Source organism: Leptopilina boulardi, unplaced genomic scaffold, assembly GCF_019393585.1.
Source record: "Leptopilina boulardi isolate dan_hultmark-lab unplaced genomic scaffold, ZJU_Lbou_2.1 LbouV2_202, whole genome shotgun sequence".
Taxonomy (NCBI): domain Eukaryota; kingdom Metazoa; phylum Arthropoda; class Insecta; order Hymenoptera; family Figitidae; genus Leptopilina; species Leptopilina boulardi.
This window is the reverse complement of record NW_026137755.1, coordinates 788,450-812,638: the sequence shown is the minus strand read 5'-3', so window position 1 is coordinate 812,638 and position 24,189 is coordinate 788,450. Positions and strand designations below refer to the sequence as shown.

The 24,189-nt window shown below is 26.7% G+C and overlaps 1 protein-coding gene across 2 annotated transcripts; it reads right to left on the bottom strand.

Moving 5' to 3' along the window:
- Positions 1-408: 408 nt before the first annotated feature.
- LOC127278394 (uncharacterized) lies at positions 409-22,352 on the bottom strand. 2 transcript variants are annotated; one of them, XM_051300105.1, is made up of 8 exons: positions 21,890-22,352; positions 12,682-12,906; positions 7,535-8,109; positions 3,698-3,878; positions 2,945-3,070; positions 2,381-2,834; positions 1,742-2,051; positions 409-1,437 (listed from the first exon to the last, which is right to left on the bottom strand). In XM_051300105.1, exons 2-8 carry the CDS (start codon positions 12,902-12,904, stop codon positions 1,075-1,077), a joined length of 2,232 nt encoding a protein of 743 aa, XP_051156062.1. In that variant the 5' UTR covers positions 12,905-12,906; positions 21,890-22,352; the 3' UTR covers positions 409-1,074. The 2 variants fall into 2 exon arrangements, with proteins under 2 accessions (XP_051156062.1, XP_051156061.1); XM_051300104.1 differs by having other exon boundaries at positions 410-1,437; positions 2,945-3,079.
- Positions 22,353-24,189: the final 1,837 nt, after the last annotated feature.

Below are 24,189 nucleotides of genomic sequence, written 5' to 3'. Positions count from 1 at the left end.
CACACGTGTAATGCGGGTTGTATTATAAAGGGGTAAATCGAAATCAATTTCTTTAATTTCTATATTTTTCATTTCATTATTTTTCAACTATAAATTATTTATTTCATGATTAATAATTTATATAATTTAAATATTAATTTCATAATTAATAACAATTAAAACAAAAAAAAAACAATTTAAAAAATGGACAAATATTTTTAAGAAACAGACTTTACATATTTTTATTTTAAATTTCACATACATATTATGACTATTTACATTTTTACAATTGAGTATATTAGAAAATTATATAAAGCAATATTCAATTTCGTTAATTTTGTATTAATTTCACAATTTTTAAATATTTTTCCATTTTGATGGATTTAGTGAACTATGTTTTTTTTCTTCTAAAAATATTACAAAATTAATTATAATTGCGCAATTACAAATTTGTCGATGAATTAATAAGAAAACTATTTTTACATTATTTCAATTGACACATAAAATACTATCTATTAAAGATTAAACTTTTCTAAAGTAAAATTATATTGTCATCGCTTAATTTTTTTTTTGAAGATATAAAAGTTATTAATTTATTTTTCAAATAAAACTAGGTTTTCTATTTGAAAAATTAATTAATAATAAAATAGTACAGTTTTATGACAATGTTTAGTTTTTTAAAATCTCATTTGACCATATAATATAGTCAACGGATTATTTTTTTTTTCTCAATATTATAATGTTTTTGTTTTTAATTAACGTCCGGTTCATTTGAGTTATTTGATATAATTATTAACATTTTTTTGAATATTAAGTAGTGCGATATACATATACAAAATATATACACATAAATTTTATCATCGCTCTGGTTACGTTCAACGATTTCTCACATAAATCGCATTCTAGTCAGTTAAAATCAATATTTTTCTACATTTTCTTAATTAATTTTACCTTTGAATCATAAATTAGCATAACGAACAATTATTTATGTACAAGAATTGTGTTAAATTATTTTTTTTTATGTTTAATAGAAAAGAAAGAAATTATTATTTTTTTTTTTGATTTATGATTGACTATACAATAAAGAATTTAATTCTAAATGAATTCGGTGAGAAATATTTTCTTGAAATCAGGAACAGATCCACCAATATCGTGCCTACAAATTTCCCCACTGTCGAGATAACTGACGTCAGTATTTTTGAGTATACTGCGAAGACTTTCCATTGAAAGATTTGGCATTATTGTATTATTATCGATTTTATCGATATCGTTCATTGAATATCCGGCAGTGATTTTCTTTTTTAAATGATATGATTGAATAACTGGTTTTGTGTCAATTTTTTCATTTCTACTATTGTCAGTCCCTGTTGGAGTTGCTTCATTTTCAATGATTTTTGGCGTGAATGTACGCATATTTATTTTACTTCCATTACCTTTTTTGAGAGGCAATAATTCCACCTACAAAATTTATATTATATAAAACTGTTAGTCTTTTTTGATTATTATTTCCTAAATATAATCGTCAAATTTATGTGAATTTGAAACTTGTTTGAATCTAATGGATTTTTAGAAAAATAAAATGAAATTCTTTTTCAATTTTATTGAGAGATGAGATGATAGAAAAAAAAAATTTAGAAAGTTGAATTCTTATAAACAGATTTCTCATCCATGAATGGTAAAGTTTGAATATAACAAGTAAAATTAGAAAAAGTGATTGTATCGAAGTATAAATAAGGGTCATTGAAAATTAAAGTATTTTTACCTTAGTTCCTTTCCTTTGGAAAAATTCAAAGTCATCGTTAGCAACAGTTGTAACTGAACAACAACTTCTCGCTCTGCTTTTACATGAGCTCATAGTATCAAAATCACCACTTTCAAGGTCACAGCTTTCGTCATCCGAAGATTCATAATCGGCATCATTATCCTCGGCGTTTTGTTTCGAATGTAGAGCTTGTAACTGATCACGTCTAATCGCATCCTTTTTAATATCATATGTCCTCGAGTCCATTCCTTGTCGTGGAAATCTACCAAGGTTGAAATATTTCGCTTTGAAATTTTCAAATTGCACTGAACTGAAATAAAAATTGTTTAAGTGGCATTTTTTTCAGAAATTTAGTTTATAAATTAATTCAAGTTCTTAAGGGAGATAATTTGAGTTTTATTCCATACTAAATTACATGGAAAAAATTCTTTATTGTGTTACATTTATAATTTTTGTTTTTAATGATTTTTTCTGTTTTAGGTATTAGGTTTAGGAATCATCTTGAGCTGATTAAAAATTTATGAAAATCAAATTGTAATAATAACAGAAACAGTAACAAATCGTAATAATCGTAATAATCGTAATAATCGTAATAATATAAGTAACAGGAAGTATAACAGCAGTCTCTTTTATACCCACCTCGCTTGATCGAAACTTTGGTTTCTTCTAACAGCATTCCTTTGGAATTGCACTTCATCTGATCTATTTTTCTCCAATCCCGCTACTAAATTTTCCAAACCAGGAACACTTCTATCAATTTTCCTCGGCACTTCTTCGCGAATTTCATCTAAACTTTTTGTAAATTTTCTTTTCGATGGATTATCAAGTTGCACGAGATTCTCTAAATTCTGTCCAAAAACATCAGTGCTACCAACTTTTCTTCGTTTGCCATATTCGAAATTTTCATAATCTCTGTTATTTCGTTGTTGTTGTTGTTCGAACGATGTTTTGACTGGTGGATCAATACGTGGTTCGAAAGTTGAACTTGTAAAGGATGCAACTTCCGGCGAAAGAGACCCATAGGCATTATCATCATTTGTAGATTGTGACCTTGGATAATGTTGAATCCCCATGGTAATAGTTCCAGTTCTCGCTTTAAAAAAAAAGGAAACGGAAAAAAATTTAAGATTCGTTCATGCTCAACGATATGATTCTTGTTTAATTTAAGCTATTGAATATTAAGGATCATAAAAAGTGACACACCTCTGTTCTGATGATTATGCAATCGTCCATAGAGACTTCCGTTTGTAAGAGGGAATTTTAAACCGTGATTTAAATTCAGCTGCAACTTGTATTCAGCGTCGTGTTCAAAATGACGAAATTTTCCATCTATACTGCCTAAGTTGTATAGCATGGAAATTATAAGAAAAAAAAATACAGTGTAGTATTCAATTTTATAATATTTTAGCTATTTATGTTTCAATTGGTTTAATAAAATATTTCTAAAGAAATTCGAGTTTGCAGTGGAAAAAGTCGAGTATTGTTAAATTATTTTTTATTTAACCTAAATTATATTACAATTGGTACATGAAAGTGAGAAATTACTGACATTGCTGACTAAATAAAAGGAAGCCAGTCTTTTTGTCAATGCAAGGAAATGAATTTCTAGTTAGTAACCTCAATAGAAGGGAAGTTTACAAAAAGGCATTAAATTGATTTTAATGTAACCACTACTTCCGATAGTTATTTTCCATAGAATAACAATATTAAATAGAAAAAAAAAATGAAAATATACTTTCAAACATTAATAAAAACATAATAACAAATTCAGATACGAATCTTTAGTTTATATGAAGGACTTTTTATTATAGTGAAAGTAATTCGGATTCACTTTTAATTTTATAAAATTATATAATATAATTTTCAAATAGGATTCAATTTCTCTTAACTAATTTCTTGTATACAATTGAAATTTATTTTCGAAAATTTATGGATTTAATTGAATATTGAACATACCGTGTGATATCTTCATTGAATGATCTTGTTTTGTATAGACTTTGGCCACATAGCGACAGAACATTTTATCGAACATTGCAAGAAATACAGGAAGAAGTGTGTCTTTCAACAGTGGTAGCCATGTGGCTAAGTTTTGTGGTGTACAAAAATCTTTGAATAGTTCTGGCCAAATGGAGATTATCTGAAACATTTAATATGATTAGGCCTCTTCTGGTTTTCATCTTATATTCATTTAGGGATTTTATTTTCACTTTTTTTTTTTTTTTGAAATTCTAACGGATTTTAACAACCGCACAGTAATAAAAATTAGCCTTGTAATTTTGTTTGTTCAGAAATAAGCGATGTTTTAAAAGCATTTTTTTTTTATATGAAGTAAATTTTTACATAGTTTAAAACGTAATACCGGATTCTTGATCAGTTCAAAAAAAAAGAAATAGGAAAAACTTTAGTCAGAAAACAACTAAAAAGAGATAGAGCAAATATCAACGTAAAAATGAAAACATGGGGTTTATATGCTTTCGCCAGAAAAGTCATCAGATTCTTTTAAATGCGCATACAAGAATCTCTTCCTCATTCCTGAGACTGTTCTCTTTTTCTCTTCTCGACGTATTTATATATATTTAATTTCGCAGCGCACTACTAATAATGAAAAGTTACGTAAAACTAATTCTCTCTTCCATATATAAAATGCAAACAATTACTATAACAATAATAATAAAAGTGGTTGTAGAAAATCATTTCTATAATTGTTTTCACAAAATATCGAAAATATTGTTCAAAATGAACTAAAAATAATTTATTTTGATTCAAATAATCTTTGTTACCGACATTAGCCGGTAAGTAAATTAGAGCTAACTTCTGCGCATCTTCCTACGCAACTAGTTCTTATAACCTGAAACTATTGTTTTTTTGTAAATATTTTTTTCTTATTTTCGTCGTCATTAATCGAAAATTTTGAATTTGTCATTTTCGATCAAATATTTTTTTAAACAAAAAATAGAACTTTCACTGGTAAATATTCAGAGATTATTTGACATCAACTCTCTCTTTAATATTTAATTTTTTTTACTATTGAAAGTTATATCTAGAAATATAATATTAATCAAAAAGTCAATTGAAGTATACCTGTCTAAATATGATCTTTTGAATGAAAAACGTGTTTCACTTAGTGCTCCATTTCATTTTGTTTCTCATTACAAATAAAAAAACATTCTTCATAGGCTTTCGATTTTATAATATTAACGTTCGTCCCCGCTAGTGAAAATATTCGGTTGCGCTTTCAAAAGTATCTTTATTAAAATACAATACACACATATTCATGATTAATTATTCATTTTTTATATACATATATATATGTTTACTACAAGGAAAAGTGTAAATTTCTTACTATTTGTATTTAATGTGCGTATAATTATGTGTATGTGTGTATATAAACATTTTGTATGTATTTTCTTTAAATGGATTGAAATTAAGAGTGTATTGAAATCTTGTATATATAGAAAACTTTTCAATGAGAGTGTATTGAAAAAAAATATGCTTTGCCGAGTGTGTTACGAAGCCGGTCTAGTACGTGGTATGAAATCGAAACTAGTGTACCTAATTAGAAAATAGCACGCGTTAATACAACTCAACATGTAATCCCCTCACATACTCTCGCTTATGATGAGCAGTTTCTCTCTCTATATATATATATATTTGTACATACAGATGGCTATATAAAATGTGATTTCATACTCGGACTAAACTGTTTCTGCATCTAAAGAAGTTGATTTCTTTTAATTGGTATTTATAGCTTAATCAATGCAAATACTTTTTTTTATTTGAGAGGCATATTTTATAAAATGCATTAGGATATTCTAGAAACTAAATATTAACAAAAAAGTGAACGAGAAAATATTTTTATTTTTAAATATTGTTTTAATTCTATTTTTAATTTAATTTTCCATTTCTTAGCACAAAAAAAAAGTTGAACTACATATTTAATTATCGATGAGTAATTAAGATTTAATTTACAACATCGTGTTACGTTGAATATGCTAATTTAGTGACATAATTTTTCAAAAATGATTATTTGAAAATTCGATCACAAAAAAAGAAAATCAAATGAAAATTTTAATTAAAGGTTCAAATCAGCAAAAGAACTAAATATCTCATTGTTTTTGAATAGAGAGAAATCTTAAAGCTATGTCTCTTCTTTTGTAATAGAAAAATGTACAATAGAAGAATCTACTTTCACTTGTACTGCGCATAGAATTTTTTTTTTCAATATTATAATATTGCATAATTATTTTGAATAGAAGAAATTATATATTAATCTTTATTTCTGTAACAAATTTGTTATAAAATAAAAAAGATTGGTAAAAATTAAATTAGAAGAGAAAGGTTTACTGATGAATGTGAAATATATAAGATTATATATTGAATCATTTAAATTAGTACAAAAATTATTTTACGTAACTAAAATCAATTTTTAAACTCCTTTTTATATTTGAAAGAGGAAAAAAAAAAAAAATTGATCGAAATATGTAAATTTATAATTAAAATTTCGATTATTTTGATAAATCTAATCTAATAATATTTTACTTGAAATGAAAATTTCAAATTAATAAACTAGAAATTGATTTTTTTTCGAATAAAATTATAGTTACAGCGAAATATCATTGAATAAATAAAAATTCACTCATGTTACAGAATATTTTCAAGATTGCTTTTCGAAATCATATCTTGATGGTAGACTTTAATGTATATGATTCTTGATAATTAAAAATTGAAATCATAATTAATAAGAACCATTAGAAAGTGAAGTTTCAATCTTACCACGTAATTAGAAAATCAATGTTAGCTAAATGAAGACACATATTTTTTTTCTGTAATTTGCAGTTTGTGAAAACTTCTTTTTTTTTGAAATTATGATTTTAATTGAAAACACGATTTTTTTTATTATTACGTAAATTATATATATATATAATATGAAACATAATTCGTTAAGTTTGTATATAATACTCTCGTGTGCTCTATATAGAGTCGCATTAAAAAAAAAATCCCAATCGAGTAGTTGTATTTTCATTTTATTTCACTTCCGGAAGTCGCATTGGAAGTTCAACGAAGCCAGTTTCCGGCTCGAGTTTGCACGCACGATTGTATTAAAAATAAACTTTCGATCATTATATATATTTTACGAACGCAGGAGTGGTAAAATTTATTATTTGTTTAATTAAACATCTATTGAATTGAATCACGGTATTGTTAATTTTAATAATTTAAAAAAAAAACACAATTTTTGTTAGTTTTTTAAAAATATATTTTCTAGAAAAACTGAAGTGGTCCATTATTTGCTTGAAATTAAAATAATAAATTTCGAGATCATAATATGACTCATTGTTCACAATCTTCTAATAATATGAAATATATATCATGATAAAGTGGCTCACGAGGCAAAATGCAATCCACTCTTCTCGTTAGCGATAGAATCTACAGTTACAAATATTCTACTACTGCCTACAATAATAATTTGACCGTTCAGTCCATTATGCCGCGGTTGGCGTTATGCTTGGCCTGTTACATGCAGTTTCGTGTATTACGAAATGTCTTCGCGGTCAGAGCTCGCAAAAACTATAAATACATAAAAAAAAAAAAAATCGTTGTGTGTGGTACTTTAAATTGAAAACTCGCACTGAAGTGATTTTTTTTGGGTCACATAATTATTTTCAATTTTAACAAATTGAATGCAATCAAAATTTTAATTTTTACCACCATATTGGATCCGCCATTTTGAATTGTTTGAAAATTAAAAACTTATACGAAAATTTGTTGGAATAAAAATACAAAAATTCTTACCAAAGTTGGAAGACTGTCGAAAATATAACAGACGAAAAGAATGCTGAAAACGGTGGACCTTCCACTGGCCTCATCAACTTGAATCTTCTTTTTTTTCAAACAGGTCCTGCTATTTGTTGAGCCACTAGTGCAAGAACCACTCGATGGCTCCCAATGTTGTTGATGGCATTCATAAGCTCCAGATGAATTTTTTGAACTTGCTTCCGATAAATCGGATACTGATTTTAATAATTCACTTTTAACAGGACGACATGAATTTTTAAATAAATTTATAAATAAACTCAATAGCGATGTCATTAATAATAATATTCTCAATGAATTTATAAAAATTCCATATTTCAATGATATTTCTTGTGGTAGAAAAACACAAATTTTTTGTTCAAAATTGAGAATACCTGTTACGCCAATACACGCACTAACAACACTAAGACAAACAACATGATACTTGAGATGATTTTTCGTTAGGTTCAAGTTTTCCTGTTTGCTAATCGCTGCAAAGATGGCGATTGACGTCAAAGTCAACTCCTGAAGGATACTCGACGAGTTCAGCATCCACACCAAGGTCGAACATAATTCTATAAAATAAAAAAAAAAAAAAAACAGAAAAAAGTATTAAAGATTTATGTGCTTCAGTTGATTCGACAAGAAAACAAAAACAAACAAAAAAATGAATGAAATATACCGCACGTGGATAAATGTGGACTCTCCGGGGCAATTGTGCGGGTAAAATGTTAAGAGAATGCTATATATGGATAAGAAAAAAAAATGGTGTTAAAAAGTGCATCAAGTATGCAGTAATTGGGTGGTAATTGCAAATTGGAAGAAGAAGTAGTAATTGGATCTGGTATAAAAGCGAATTCTTTAATGTGTTGTCAGAAAAAGATAATTGTTGGATATTAAAACTTTTATAATGAAAAATATTTCAATGCCTTTGAATTTTACAAGAAAATAATAATGTCAGCAAAAAAACATACTTCAAATTTATATATATACAATATATATATATTCTTCAATATAGTAAATATGCTTTTGCATTTTTTTTTCACTTTAAAATCTTGAAAGAGTTCAACTGTTTAATTGTATTCATTTTCCGTATATCTTTATGTGATCTGTAGATCATAGATCTATAGATCATAGATCCATAGATCATAGATCCTTAGATAATTGTGCCACAAATCATAGATCCATAGATAATTGATCCATAGCTAATTGATACATAGATAATTAATTCATAGATCCCCGCGTGAAAAACGAACTATGGGAAAAAGCTATCAAAAGCTGGCAAAAGATGGGAGAAGATTTTCGCCATTGTTTTTAAGTTTTATCCCATACTTCAAAGAATTGCAAAAAGCTCACAAACCATTGCTTATGAGCCTTTCCCATACTTTTTTTTAATATCATATAACATTGCTAAAATCTTGCCAAAGTATTGCAAAAATATGGGAATAAAATAAAGTCAATTTTTTCTAACTTACTTCTTATTCTTCTCATTTTTTTTCTGAAAATCATTGCAAAACAATGGGAAAAAGATTAAGAAAGAAAAAATTTATTTTTCTCATTTTTTCATCTTTAAAAATTAGATTTTTAAAGTATTGCTAAAACCTGGCAAAAATATACGAACAAAATTAATCAATTTTTCTCGTTATTTTAGCTTTAAAAATCTGATTTTTTAAGTATTGCAAAAATATGGGAATAAGATTTTGAAAGAAAAAATCAATTTTCCTCTATTTTTCAACTTTAAAAATTTGATTTTTAAAGTATTGCAAAAATATGGGAAAAAGATTTTGAAAGGAAAAATCAATTTTCCTCTATTTTTCAACTTTAAAAATTTGATTTTTAAAGTATTGCAAAAATATGGGAAAAAGATTTTGAAAGAAAAAATCAATTTTCCTCTATTTTTCAACTTTAAAAATTTGATTTTTAAAGTATTGCAAAAATATGGGAAAAAGATTGGTAGTGAAAAAATCAATTTTCCTTATTTTTTAAACTTTAAAACTGTTTTTTAAAGTATTGCGAAATCATTGGAAAAAGATTGTAAAGAAAAAATCAATCTTTCTCGATTTTTCAGCTTTAAAATTTTGATTTTTAAAGTATTGCAAAAATATGGGAAAAAGATTTTGAAAGAAAAAATAAATTTCCTCTAATTTTCAACTTTAAAAATTTGATTTTTAAAGTATTGCAAAAATATGGGAAAAAGATTGGAAAGAAAAAATCAATTTTCCTCTAATTTACAATTTTAAAAATTTGATTTTTAAAGTATTTTCCTCTATTTTTCAATTTTAAAAATTTAAGTTTTAAAGTATTGCAAAAATATGGGAAAAAGATTTTGAAAGAAAAAATCAATTTTCCTCTATTTTTCAACTTTAAAAATTGGATTTTTAAAGTATTGCAAAAATATGGGAAAAAGATTTTGAAAGGAAAAATCAATTTTCCTCTATTTTTCAACTTTAAGAATTAAATTTTTAAAGTATTGCAAAAATATGGGAAAAAGATTTTGAAAGGAAAAATCAATTTTCCCATATTTTTGCAATACTTTAAAACTCAAATTTTTAAAATTGAAAAATAGAGGAAAATACTTTAAAAATCAAATTTTTAAAATTGAAAATTAGAGGAAAATTGGTTTTTTCTTTCAAAATCTTTTTCCCATATTTTTGCAATACTTTAAAACTTAAATTTTTAAAATTGAAAAATAGAGGAAAATACTTTAAAAATCAAATTTTTAAAATTGTAAATTAGAGGAAAATTGATTTTTTCTTTCCAATCTTTTTCCCATATTTTTGCAATACTTTAAAAATCAAATTTTTAAAGTTGAAAATTAGAGGAAATTTATTTTTTCTTTCAAAATCTTTTTCCCATATTTTTGCAATACTTTAAAAATCAAAATTTTAAAGCTGAAAAATCGAGAAAGATTGATTTTTTCTTTCCAATCTTTTTCCAATGATTTCGCAATACTTTAAAAAACAGTTTTAAAGTTTAAAAAATAAGGAAAATTGATTTTTTCACTACCAATCTTTTTCCCATATTTTTGCAATACTTTAAAAATCAAATTTTTAAAGTTAAAAAATAGAGGAAAATTGATTTTTTCTTTCAAAATCTTTTTCCCATATTTTTGCAATACTTTAAAAATCAAATTTTTAAAGTTGAAAAATAGAGGAAAATTGATTTTTCCTTTCAAAATCTTTTTCCCATATTTTTGCAATACTTTAAAAATCAAATTTTTAAAGTTGAAAAATAGAGGAAAATTGATTTTTTCTTTCAAAATCTTTTTCCCATATTTTTGCAATACTTTAAAAATCAAATTTTCAAAGTTGAAAAATAGAGGAAAATTGATTTTTTCTTTCAAAATCTTATTCCCATATTTTTGCAATACTTCAAAAATCAGATTTTTAAAGCTAAAATAACGAGAAAAATTGATTAATTTTGTTCGTATATTTTTGCCAGGTTTTAGCAATACTTTAAAAATCTAATTTTTAAAGATGAAAAAATGAGAAAAATAAATTTTTTCTTTATTAATCTTTTTCCCATTGTTTTGCAATGATTTTCAGAAAAAAAATGAGAAAAATAAGAAGTAAGTTAGAAAAAATTGACTTTATTTTATTCCCATATTTTTGCAATACTTTGGCAAGATTTTAGCAATGTTATATGATATTAAAAAAAAGTATGGGAAAGGCTCATAAGCAATGGTTTGTGAGCTTTTTGCAATTCTTTGAAGTATGGGATAAAACTTAAAAACAATGGCGAAAATCTTCTCCCATCTTTTGCCAGCTTTTGATAGCTTTTTCCCATAGTTCGTTTTTCACGCGGGTCATTAATCCATAGATCAATAATCATGGATTTATAAATTTATACAATCATAGATCCGTAGATAATTGATTTATAGATAATTGATCTATAGATCATTGATCCATAGATTATTGATCCATAGATCATTGATCCAGAAATCAATAATCATGGATTAATAAATTTATGCAACTAAAGTCATTGACCCGAAGATTGATAAAGTTATAGTTAGTTCTATAATCTATATAGATCTATAATCCATAGATATACGATCTATAGATCATAGATCTATAGATCATTGATACATAAATTATAGATCCATAGATCGTTAATCCATAGGTCAAATAATTATAAAATATAAGTTCATATATCTATTCATCTGAAATCATGAACATTAATCTATAGATCATTGATCCACAGATTATATATATCCATACGGATTCCTATAGATCATTGATCCATTGATAATAAATATGATATAATTAAGAATATGTTATAAATATACTACGTAAATATAAATAATAAGAAAAAAATATACATAATATAATTAACAATAGATCGTTCATCTATAGATCATAAGATCCAGAAATCAATAGATCATTAATCCTTATTAATCATTAATCTCTATCTAAAAGATTCTAAGATCATGGATTTATAAATTTCATACAACTAAAGTCATTGACCCAAAGATTCATAAATTCATCGTTAGATCTATGATCCATAGATCATTATCAAAAATCAGTGATATAATTATTTATTTATTTAAATAAAATAAAATTTTCATACAAATTAAAAATGATTGATTTTGTGTATATATATATTATAATTTTGTAAAAATTATTATATAGATTATATTTGACTGGCCCAATTTAACATTTCAATTATAGCCATTGCAATGACACCGAAAGGTCACTCCCACTGAAATAATTATATTGTTGCTGATGGATTTACGTAATGTTGATTATAGACGCCGCCGCCTCGCATTGTTATAAGATACAGACGTTTATACATGAAACAATACTATAATCATTTTGTGCATCCAAGCGTCGAACTGAATTTTTTTTTTCTCTTTCTTTTATTCATGATTAATGACACTTGGTCAAGATTGATGATGAAAAATAATTAATAATATTTCATAATTTGTTTAATGGAATTTATTATTATTATTATTAAATGTGATTTTCCTCTCCACCCCCCCCCCATTTTATATACGAAAAATGTTATATTCAAAATAATTTTTAATATTAAAAAATATTTTTTACCTATTTTTATTTTTTGAAAAAAATAATTTATTCTCTTTAATTAATAAAATAAATTGTTTAATATGAAAAATGTTTGAATTTTTTTTTTCTTTATTTTCCAGTTACCTCCAAAATGATTGGCTGGCCGTATTAGTGTGATTATTGCGTACAATAATAAACCAAGTTGATGAACGAGACTTTCTGTAAGAATTGCTACCGTCAGGATATCTATTCTTCTTTTTGAAGAAGATGGTTGGTTCTGGTATATGAGCAGTGACCAAGAGAGAAGTAGGATGCAAATTGGCGAACCGACGCACGTGGGCAACCATTCTCCTACCTCACTTCTCATCTCTGAAAAAAAAAAAAAAAGTTCATCTGTAAGTTATAGTACCTCTAATTTTTTATTATTACTATTTTTATTATTATTCTCATCTCTAAAAAGAAAAATTTCTGCAAATAGTACCTACCAACTTTTATTATTATTATTACTATTATTTTTTTTTACTATTATTATTATTTCATTTTAATAATAAAAATCAATGACGGAAAAAAATAACTTTTGTTCTGCACAGTAGCAATATATATATTTAAAAGCATAAAAATTAATTATTATTCAACATTAAGTGGCTCATTGAGAATAACTCAAGTATCGCTTCATCTGAGAATTGCTACTTATTTCACATTGGTATTTGCAATTTATAGCCAACATTCAAAGAACCTACTTGTAATCATTTTCTAATGCCTTTCTTATATTTATATATATATTTTTTTTATGAAAAGTTTTAAGGAGAGTTACTATTTTTATTTAAGTCTTGTGTGAAATCTAGATCAATGAACATTAATAAATATATATAAGTATTATTTAATTAATATTTAATATTATTTTTATTATTATTATTATTAAAAAAATAAATATGGCCTTCTATTTATCTATTTTAATAATCAATATAATAATAATATTAATTTTTACCTTGACCGAGGACAAATCATTCAATTTCCACTTGAGTTATTATTACTATGAGCGGGACAATAATTTTTATCTTATTTATACAATTAATATATATAATAATAAAAAAATATTTATTAAAAAGATTAATTTATAAAGAATAAATAATTATATAAAGTACAATAATAAAAGTGAACGTAAAGTGAATTTTATATTTAATTTTGTTAGCGAGATATAAACTATTTCTACTATAATACCGCATGTACATACGTATATATCAGTTATACTTCCTGACATTTATGATTCCTGACACTTTCTCAACTTGGAATTCATTCATCTCATGATAATTAAGCGTGGACTTGATCCTTGTTAAGAAGAAGTTTATTATCATGGAATGAAGGAAGTTCATGTAAATATATTATATCTCCTTTCTCAATTTGCGAACATAAGGCGCGTAAATGTCAAAGAAAAGGACGAAGGGGCAAAGGAGTTACCATCCTCCTTCTCATTTTAACCTCCCCCCTTCTATCTTACTTTATTTACTCTTTCTTTTTTCCTCTCTCTCTCTCTCTGAAAACCTTTCCATCTCAAGTGTAACTATATATCTATTTGCATTCATATATATGCAACTTTCTATATCCTAGAAGTGGTAGTCTAATTTATATTATGCTACAAAAAAGGAAGTAAATGATTTTAAAAGCTCCCTGTATATATATATTTTTTTTTGCTCTCTTCAAGAATGTTGTTTTTATTGTTTCTTTGTCGTTTTATTACCGTATTATATATTATTATTATTATTAACGTCTATATTCACAAGATCACTGGTTGAAGGCATTATATTGGAATGTACAACGGATCGTGTATAATTAGGTTTTATGCCGCGCGAAGTAACGGTTTTTTCTTATATTATGCTCTAACAATCAAGAAATATGTTTTGGTTAATTTAATTTAGATATACAATGTAACATAATTGAAATTTTTTTTTGTAGCACTGAAAATATATTTATAAATTTTTAAATATTTTGAAATTTTTTTTTTCATATTAAATAGTATCTTTTGACATACTCGTATGTCTTCTTTATTATTAAAACCAATTATTCTATTTCTCTCTATATAAAAACAATTTAATGTCTTAATTATCTGATCGTATTTAATTATTATTTTCACTTTAGTATATAAATAAGATTAATTAGTGTCCCCTTGATGTGAATTTTTGTTCTCTCTAAACGCACTATAACTGCACGCGTAGTAATTTATTTTTCTGTAATATCCTAATAATTTTTGCACAAAAATGATTGGCTATAATAATATTCATATATTATAATATAGAAAGTAATTTAAATTGAATGTTGTATCGCATATGTGACAAAAGATTATATAGCATTTAATGTGCGCACTTTCTTGGACAGATTACATGCGTTGACAGGAGAAATTAAAGCAGTTAATTTATTATAATTAGATGAAATTATAAAAAAACATGCTCTTTGTTGAGTGTTGGAAGTAAAAGAAAATTATTATATATGCTAAATAAATGTATTTTGGTATATGAGACAAACTGATGTTAAATTGAATGAGACAAGCTTGAATGGAGCAAGATAAAAAGAGAGGAATATTGTAGAATGTAGAGGTAGGACCTAATGACACATGTAGGTTAATTTTGCTCAGCATAATAACAGTAACGTCACATTACGAGGCGAAACTGGTTTGACGGTCTAGCCCACGTTGACCCCAAGGCATCTTTCATTCTCTCTCTTTCTCTCTCTCTCCCAATACAAATGCCAATTCATTAAATATTGAAACGTGCTTCTTGACCTATATTATAAAATCATCACAGAGAGCAAAAAAAAAAAAAAAAAAAATTGAATTCCTTTCGGCTGTCAATTTTAAATTCCTGTGAAAATTTTTCTGTTCTTAACAATTAGTTTAATTTAAAAATTTATACTATTTATTAAATTTTTTTGTTCCAAATTTTTAAATAAAAATAAAATTGTTTTATTTTTTTTAATACAAAATATTTATCGCTATATTCATAATAACGGGGAATAAAAACTTCTCAAGGACTTGGTATTTAACATTCTAAAGAGTTAGCGACAAGAACAAAGCTTGCCTTTGTAGCGTTTGAAGATAGTCACTATTTTGTATCTCACTGGTATGCATTATTTTGTATTGAAAAGAAAGTCCTCCATCAGAGACAGTGTGGTCGAGGTGTCCCAAATTTTAGTGAACACAAATAACATGAACGACATTAACATATGAAAAATATAATATTTTTTTTTTTAAATAATTTAATTAAAAAAATTTTTTTAAACAAATGACCGAGAAACAATCGACAGAAAGATTTCGACGCGATTTTTAAAATGAACCAAATCATAAATTATCAAAAAAAGAAATACTTTTTATTTTTACATTCTAATACACATATACCAAAAATAGTTGTATAATGACTTATTTTCATATGCATATATAATCTTAATTATATTCACGATAAAATAAACTATTTAAATAGAATCATGTTTTTCAAGATACGTGACGCTTAATTATCTAAACAACAACTGTAATTTATAAATGATTCACACACAAATTAAAGCCTTTCCAGTTTTAACTGAATTAACTTATATATATATATATGTATGTATCAAGTGAACCCACTACTTTCACTTCGACACAAAAGCACTTATTCTTAAGTGCGGCATATAACTCTCGCAAAAAGATTTGCTATCTGAAGACCCGCAGAAAAATTCCTCTCATCATGATTAAAAAAAAAGAGAAAAAAAAATTTAGCGATGCACTTAATTTTCAAATGAAATCTTTATTAAGATCAGTTAAATGTACATTAAAAAGAAATTGAATATCCCGAAGAAAGAAAATATATATATATATCTAAAATTATATCATTAATCAGTATATGGATTGAGCTTTTCTTTTGTTTTGAAAATGAATTACTTCACGCCCAGTTGATCATTGTGAATTTAGAAACTTTGCAACAAAACTCGCCTATATCAGAAGCTAAAACAAGGTCACCTATACATATTTACAGTATATATATATATATATATATAAAATATGAGGGAGCGTCCGACGATGTGTAGCTTTATAGCCTCCATGCCTTCATCTTTTTTAACCTTGCACACTCTACACCTCACCACATTCCAATCTAATCGTTTGTCACGCCTCCTCAGAAAACCAGTCATGTGTTTTGGCGAATAAATAGTGGGAGTTATTGTTAATTTAATTTTTCATCATTAACAAATATTCCACTAAGTGAAGAAATTGAAACGTGGGCCTGATGGGGCACTTTCCAGTTTTCCCTATGCGTCCCTCTTCAGGAAACCTGAGAAGTTACTTCAATACCAACTGCTATGGTACCAGTTATAACGGTTCCAGTTACTTTGGTACCATTTCCTTAAGAACAAGTTACTTTGGTACCAGTTAATATGGTAACAGATACTTTGGTACCAGTAACTTTGGTACCAGTTACTTTGGTACCAGTTACTTTGGTACCAGTTACCTTCGGACCAGTTACCTTGGTACCAGTTATTTTGGAACCAGTTACTTTGGTACCAGCAACTTTGGTACCAGTTACTTTGGTACCAGTTACCTTGGTACCAGTTACCTTGGTACCAGTTATTCTGCTACTAGTTACTTTGGTACCAGTTACTTTGGTACCACTTGTTATGGTACCAGTTACCTTGTTACCAGTTACTTTGGTACCACTTGTTATGGTACCAGTTACCTTGTTACCAGTTACTTTGGTACCACTTGTTATGGTACCAGTTACCTTGTTACAGTTACTTTGGTACCACTTGTTATGGTACCAGATACTTTGGTACCAGTTATTCTGCTACCAGTTATTTTGGTACCACTTGTTATGGTACCAGTTACTTTGGTTTCAGTTACCGATTGTACCGTTGGTTAAATTACTACCAAAAAAAATCATTACATCAGGGTATTCAACTTGTGAAACCGTTGGAAAATAGTTGATGACATATGTGTATATTTTATTTAATTTTTTTTCTTTTTTTTTGAAGAGAAGTCTCATGCAAAATGCAATGTAATATTTATTTATTATAAAGAAACGAAATGCATTAAAGGACTTTGCGTATATGGCGTGGGAATCTATTGATGTTGCAATGCTTCTAAGATGAGCGCGGGGGAGACAAAAGGATAAAAGACAAAGAGAGAGTGAGACGGAAATATCAATGGAATGTAGGTAAATGTGTCATAAAATACATGAACAGTTCAATGTATATGTATTTAGCGAAGCCATATACACAAACTGATGTCGTCTTAATGGTTGGTGCTACTGTTTTTTAAATAGAGAAAAAACACGACTTGGAAAGGGATAATCATGTAACCAGTCATGCATGTAAATTGTGAACTTAAAATCTTTAAATTGTAAACTATCACAGTCCTCAATAGCCGCTCCTTTCCCCGCTTCCTATATATGTACATATATATGTATTTATATATGTAATTGGCAACAAAAGTTTGTATTAGTTATACTACATATATGCCTCTCTCTATAATATTCTCCCTCTCGATGATCTTTCGCGCGCATTAGTCGCATTCACGTGCATTCCAATCGTGTGCACTATACGGAGTGTATATAAAGTGACACAAAAACAAAAAAGGTCTCTTACTTCGCGGGAGGTAATTCTCGCATAAATGTTATTTTTTTAGTATAGTGATACCATACATATATATTATTATCATACTAGTACCATAAAAAACTGGTACCGTACTTATTAGTAGTACAAAAGTAACTGGTACAATAGTAATTAGTTCACCAATACCAATTAGTTTGGTACCAAAGTAACTAGTATCAAAGTAACTGGTACCAAAGAAACTGGTACCAAAGTAACTGGTACTAAAGTAACTGGTACCAAAGTAACTGGTACCAAAGTAACTGGAATCAAAGTTACTGGTACCAAAGTTACTAAATGGTACTAAAGTAACTGGTACCAAAGTTACTGGTACCAAAGTAACTAAATGGTACTAAAGTAACTGGTACCATATTATCTAAATGGTACTAAAGTAACTGGTACCATATTAACTGGTACCATAGCAACTGGTATCACATTAACTGGTACCAAAGTAACTAGTATCAAAGTAATTGGTACCAATGTAATTGGTACCAAAGTAACTGGTACCGTACTTACTGGTACTAAAGTAACTGGTACCAAAGTTACTGGTACCAAAGTTACTTGTACCATAGCAACTGGTATCACATTAACTGGTACAAAAGTAACTAGTATCAAAGTAATTGTTACCAAAGTAACTGGTACCAAAGTAACGAGTACCTTACTTGTTGGTACATTAATATGCCGTGTAATATTACACAGAATTACATAGAAGAAATATATATATATAATTATAAAATTAATAAAGTTCTATATTTTATACAATATTAAAAATTTAAGTAAATATAAAGTAATGGGTGACAGTAAACGTAGCCCTATTTTCATTTTTAATGGACAAATATAATAACCTTATGGCAGTGTGTGGTGAAACATTTTCCGGTACTAATTTGCCACATCGTATAAATAAATTGAAGGACTTTCACTCGTGTATTACGAAAATGCCGCATGTACACATATATTTTAATATATCTCCTTTTTATTTCCTGAACGTTGCAATACATTTTTTTTTTGACTACATATAGCTAAATATCGTAAAAATTTGCGAGAATGGAAAAAATTCATAATATTGAGAAACCGAAACGATAAAAGTTTAACAAAATTCACTAAGCAGGAAAATTTGTTTGCAAAAGGAAGGCGAAATTTTATTTTTCTGTTACCTTATCAGTCCGGTCGGGCGCTAGTCAGTATCTTTAATGAGGGCCACATAGGGAAAACTGGATAGTACCCAATCAGGCCCAAATTTAATTTACATTTTGAATTTTCCTCTCAATTTAAAATTACTTCTTTCTGAATTTGTCAATTTTTTTTTCGTACAATAATTTGTAATTAAAATATTCTTTTATTACATTTTTGTTATTTTGGCAATTTTTAGTAAAATAAAAATTGTTTTTAACTTAAAATAACAAAAAAAGTGTCACTGTAATTGCTGAGTGAGTGGAACGTATATATATATTTTGTAATTATAGACCATATAGAAGGCTTGGGTTTATAAGCGGCACTTTCGAATATAAAATAACACTTATGGTTAATATGACCTTTGTCCAATTAACGCAGTTGGAGATCCGCTACTGTTTGGCAGCCCACGAGCAAATGATCTCATGTCATAATCATTGTCCTGGTGTATAAAACTATAATATGAGTATATACAGTTTATATCTCGGTCATGTGAAACTCGTGGAGCCTCTCCTACCATTTTTCTTCCGGTATTTCTCTCTCACTCACTCTCCTTCTTTCTGATGCGTTTTTTTTTGTTTCTCTTTCTCGAGATCATTAAGATCACGGTTGATTTCTCTTTTCCTCTTCTTTCACGTGAATAATCTTTCTTTCTCATTTCTTCGCAGTACTTGGCCTCTACCTTGTCGTGACTTCACACAGTTCCAAATGAAAAAGAGACAATGCACTTTTGTTCATATATATATATATATTTTTTTTTTTTCACAATGAGTGTGAATTTTTCGTATATATACTCCGAGATTAATTAAGCATATAGGTGTCATTAAAGTGAAAGTAAAACATTTGCAAGTTAATCAATTTTCTAAGGGAAATGTTTCTTCTTGCTCGCGAGAATATATATTGTGTGAATGAAAAGAAAGTTTCTTTTTGATTTTATATTATACAAAATTTTATTGCTAACTAACAAAATGTTAGATTGTTTATAGAAGAATTTCTAAGAGTTAACAAACCTAATTCCATGCACGATTCATATATATATATATATAAATATGCGATCACAATCAGAAAACTTGGAATGCATTTCATGTTTCTGTAGCAGGATTTATTGTGAAATATATATATATTCTAAATTTATGATCAGATGTAATATTATGATAAGAATGAGATTTATTTTTAAAAAGGAACCACAAATTTGATGATAATCATCATAAATGAAAAATGCTTTTATCAATATATTTTTAACAATGCCTTTTTTCATACCTATATACTTTTATAATAGAAAAACTGAATCAACGCACGGAATAAAATTGTTTTGAAACAACCAAAATTTATTTGGAACGACCTAATTTTTGTTTGAAACAACTGAATCTTGGTTGTATCAACCAAAAGTTTATTTGGCTCAATAAAAATTGGTTCAAAATAAAAAAAAAACCTCTGAGTGTATATTAAGTAATTTTGAAAATAGAAAACCGGTTTTTTTTTATTTTTTGACCCCTGCTGGGAAGAAGAGATAAAATTTTTTTTTTTGGAAAAATATTGTAGAATCAAAAAATAAAAAAGAAACTGATAAATTCTAATTTGCAAATGAGGTGAACCAAATTGATGAAGCCGTATATATTTCGATTTGGCCTGAATCTCTCCTAATCATTATGTATATATTGAGACTATAGGAGTTAACCTGATTGAGAGAACAAGAATCGAATCGTATTATTTGATTTTATATATATATATAAAATATAATATAATAAATAATAAATAAAGTAGAAATAAGAATTATAATAATAATTATTATTATTATTAATAATTTGCATATTTTTAATTATGATTCTAATTTTTAATTAGAAATTTTATTTTTGAATTTTATTGCGTATTTTTATTTTTTTTTTTAATTGAGGACAAGGGATTCAAAAATGTTTCTTTCTTCAGTTACTTATTTACTTTCACCATAGGAATGATAACGTATTTTTAGATTCTTTTATTAATACCTATATGCGTTGAGAAACCTTAGAAATATATATATATATTTTTTTCTAGAATTGAAATAACAAAGTTATTTTTGAGAAAAATATAAAAGACTAGAGATTGGAACAACTGCGTGAAACTATAAAACTTTGGAGAAAAGCTGCGTATAGTCATAAATTTATAAGAGTCACTTCCCACTTCAAGAAATGAACATTTGGTGCTGTTAGGGTCGTCGCGCTTAATAATCGTTTATTAAGAGGGTCGAAAAAAAATTATCAAGAACTTATTTTGTTCTATTAAAAAATTTTATATTAATTTTATATTTTTTATAAAATAAGAATTGAATTACTTTTTATTTATTATTTTGAATGCAAAGTAGTTTTTTCCTATTCGAGTGAGAGTTTCATTCAATGTTCAATGAAGAATGTATTTGCTAGTTTAATTATAATAATAATAAAAATAATAATAGCAATAATAATAGTAATAATAATATTAATAATAATATTAATATTAATAATAATATTAATAAAAATATTAATATTAAAAGTAATAATAATAAAAATAAAAATAGTAATGATAATAATAATTTTATAATTAGTATAGTAACACTTACTGTTTTAAATATTAAAATCCACAAGGAAGAATTGTGAAGCACGGAAGCCGCATTTCTTTCAACTTGAACGATTTTTAATATTTTTTATAGTGCACTTCTTTTAACACACTTAATCAACAACATCGTCAACTTCCTTTATTAAATAATTATTTGTCGAAATGTTCCTCTGCATATTTTTCCCCACTTTCTCCTAATTATCGTTTTCTGAGTAGATTTTTGTTTTTCTACTTTTATTTTATTATTTTTTTTTTTTCGAACAAAACCGGCGTATATGTATTTTGAGAATCAGTGTATTTGTCGTCTCTGATGCTTATATTTTGAACCCCAATTGCTTCCAGCTGCATCCGCGGCACGTTCTTCACTGCGCGACAATGCGCAGGTTCACCGCACACGTGTGTTCATTTTACTATGTGTGTGTACATATATATATATATATTTTTTTTTGTATGCATATAGAGAGATTGTGAAGAGAACACTTTCCCGCATTTGATGATGGTGTACAATACCGTTTCCCGCGAAAACAGGAAGAGATGTCCATCAGGTTATCTACGTTAATTAAAATTTTCATTTATAATTAACAAAATATATAAATTCAATTATTTATTTTCGAAAGAAAGATATTTACAATATCTATTAATTGAATTTCTCATATTAGAGGAAAAACAACTTTTTTTTCAAAGTGAAGAAAGTGAATGAAAACAATTTTTTTTTTAATAGAGTAATAAAAATAATTTTGCAATGTTGAAAATTAAATTAAAAAATTAATCAAGTATTAAAATTAAATTAAAAGGAATCAATTTGTGACAAAAGAACAAAATTAGTAACTTTTTATTATTAATTAGTTGTTTTTTTTTACTAATCGCTGAAGCAAAAAAATTAAACCAATATTTTAGTAAAAATTAGTTATTTTTAATTAGAAATTCAAATTTAGAGAGTATATTTATTATATTTCAAGAAATAGAAAAGAATTTATAAGCGTTATTATTTTTTTTCAATTTGAGAATATTTTTTTCCCTGGCAGAATTTATATCACTAATTCAAATTAGTAAACATTTTTACTAATTCAGATTTAGAGGGTGAAAGAAAATGAAATTTAGAGATATATGGTAACCGCACAAAGAATGTAGAGTTTCGTTCTTTCAGTGTAATTATATTTTGAATCAAATAAATATTTTCTTAAAATGCAAAAAAAATCGATTTTAATGCACACATAGCGATTCCGATTTCTCTGATTCAGGCGCATTAATAAAATATGTGAAAATACAAAAATTAAGCAAAATTAGCTTTAAATATAAAATATCTACTTAAAAATTATTTTACATAATAATAATAATAATAATAATAGAAATAAAAATAGAGAAAAATTAACTGGAAAGAATGTTGGTTACCATATATCTAAAATCTAGCTAATAATAATTACAAGAATAAAGGAAATGAATTAAGAAGAAATAGAAGAAGTTGACACGAGGAATCCATTTGTTTTCAATTCACTGAGCTAAGATGAATTAGTTATAATTATAATTGGTGACAGAACAATGATAACAAGGTTTACATGGTTGGGAAGAAGATGAAGAATAAAAAAAAAAGAAATAAATTGTTGAGACCGATTCCGTTCTTTTATTTGCAATATGGGTCCCATTCACTGGAGGTTCAATGGCCTATACGAGGTTTTGCACTTTTTCCTAACTCGAGTATTTATTAAATAAACATATATGAATTTAATAATCTATTTTGTCACTCTCACATCCACTGGACCGGTATATAGAGAAAGAGAGAGAAAAAAGGATAGAGATTTTCCTCACTTTGAAACCTATATATCGCTTCTATTTTCGATCCTTTTTGTATATATATATATATATTGGAGGCGCGCAGATCCCCGAATGGATCCGACAATATTGCCGCCCGGACTGGGACTGACTGAAACTTTGCGATGGAAAATATAGTGGAAGGATTCATTTGGGTCAGCGTGCCTGTACAACGTATATATATAGTATAAACAACAGGCACTGCTATTCTCTGATGGTATATTATAAAAGGTATAGTGTGCGATCATGTGGTGGTTTTGTTGGTATATACCTCAAGCCTAAAGACTCTTTAAGTGAAGGTACCGCTGGTTCAGATAAACTTTTAGTTGGAGAAACAACTCCCAAGTTTTTAGCATTTTCTTTATTTATAAAGAATTCCTCAAGATTGATAGAACATAAAAATTGTCTTTTCTGACATGAAAATCATTTTTTTTATAGTACCATTTTCCGTTAGATTCCAACGTTTCTGAATTTTTTTTTTGGTGATTTTATATT

Excerpts from the sequence above, each read along its gene's own strand:
- LOC127278394 (XM_051300104.1), bottom strand. The coding sequence starts at position 12,904 with ATGAGAAGTGAGGTAGGAGAATGGTTGCCCACGTGCGTCGGTTCGCCA. Across the intron at positions 8,110-12,681 it reads GCCAGCCAATCATTTTGGAG|AATTATGTTCGACCTTGGTG; the intron begins GTAACTGGAAAA and ends TTTATTTTATAG. Across the intron at positions 3,080-3,697 it reads TTCAATGAAGATATCACACG|GCAGTATAGATGGAAAATTT; the intron begins GTATGTTCAATA and ends TATACAACTTAG.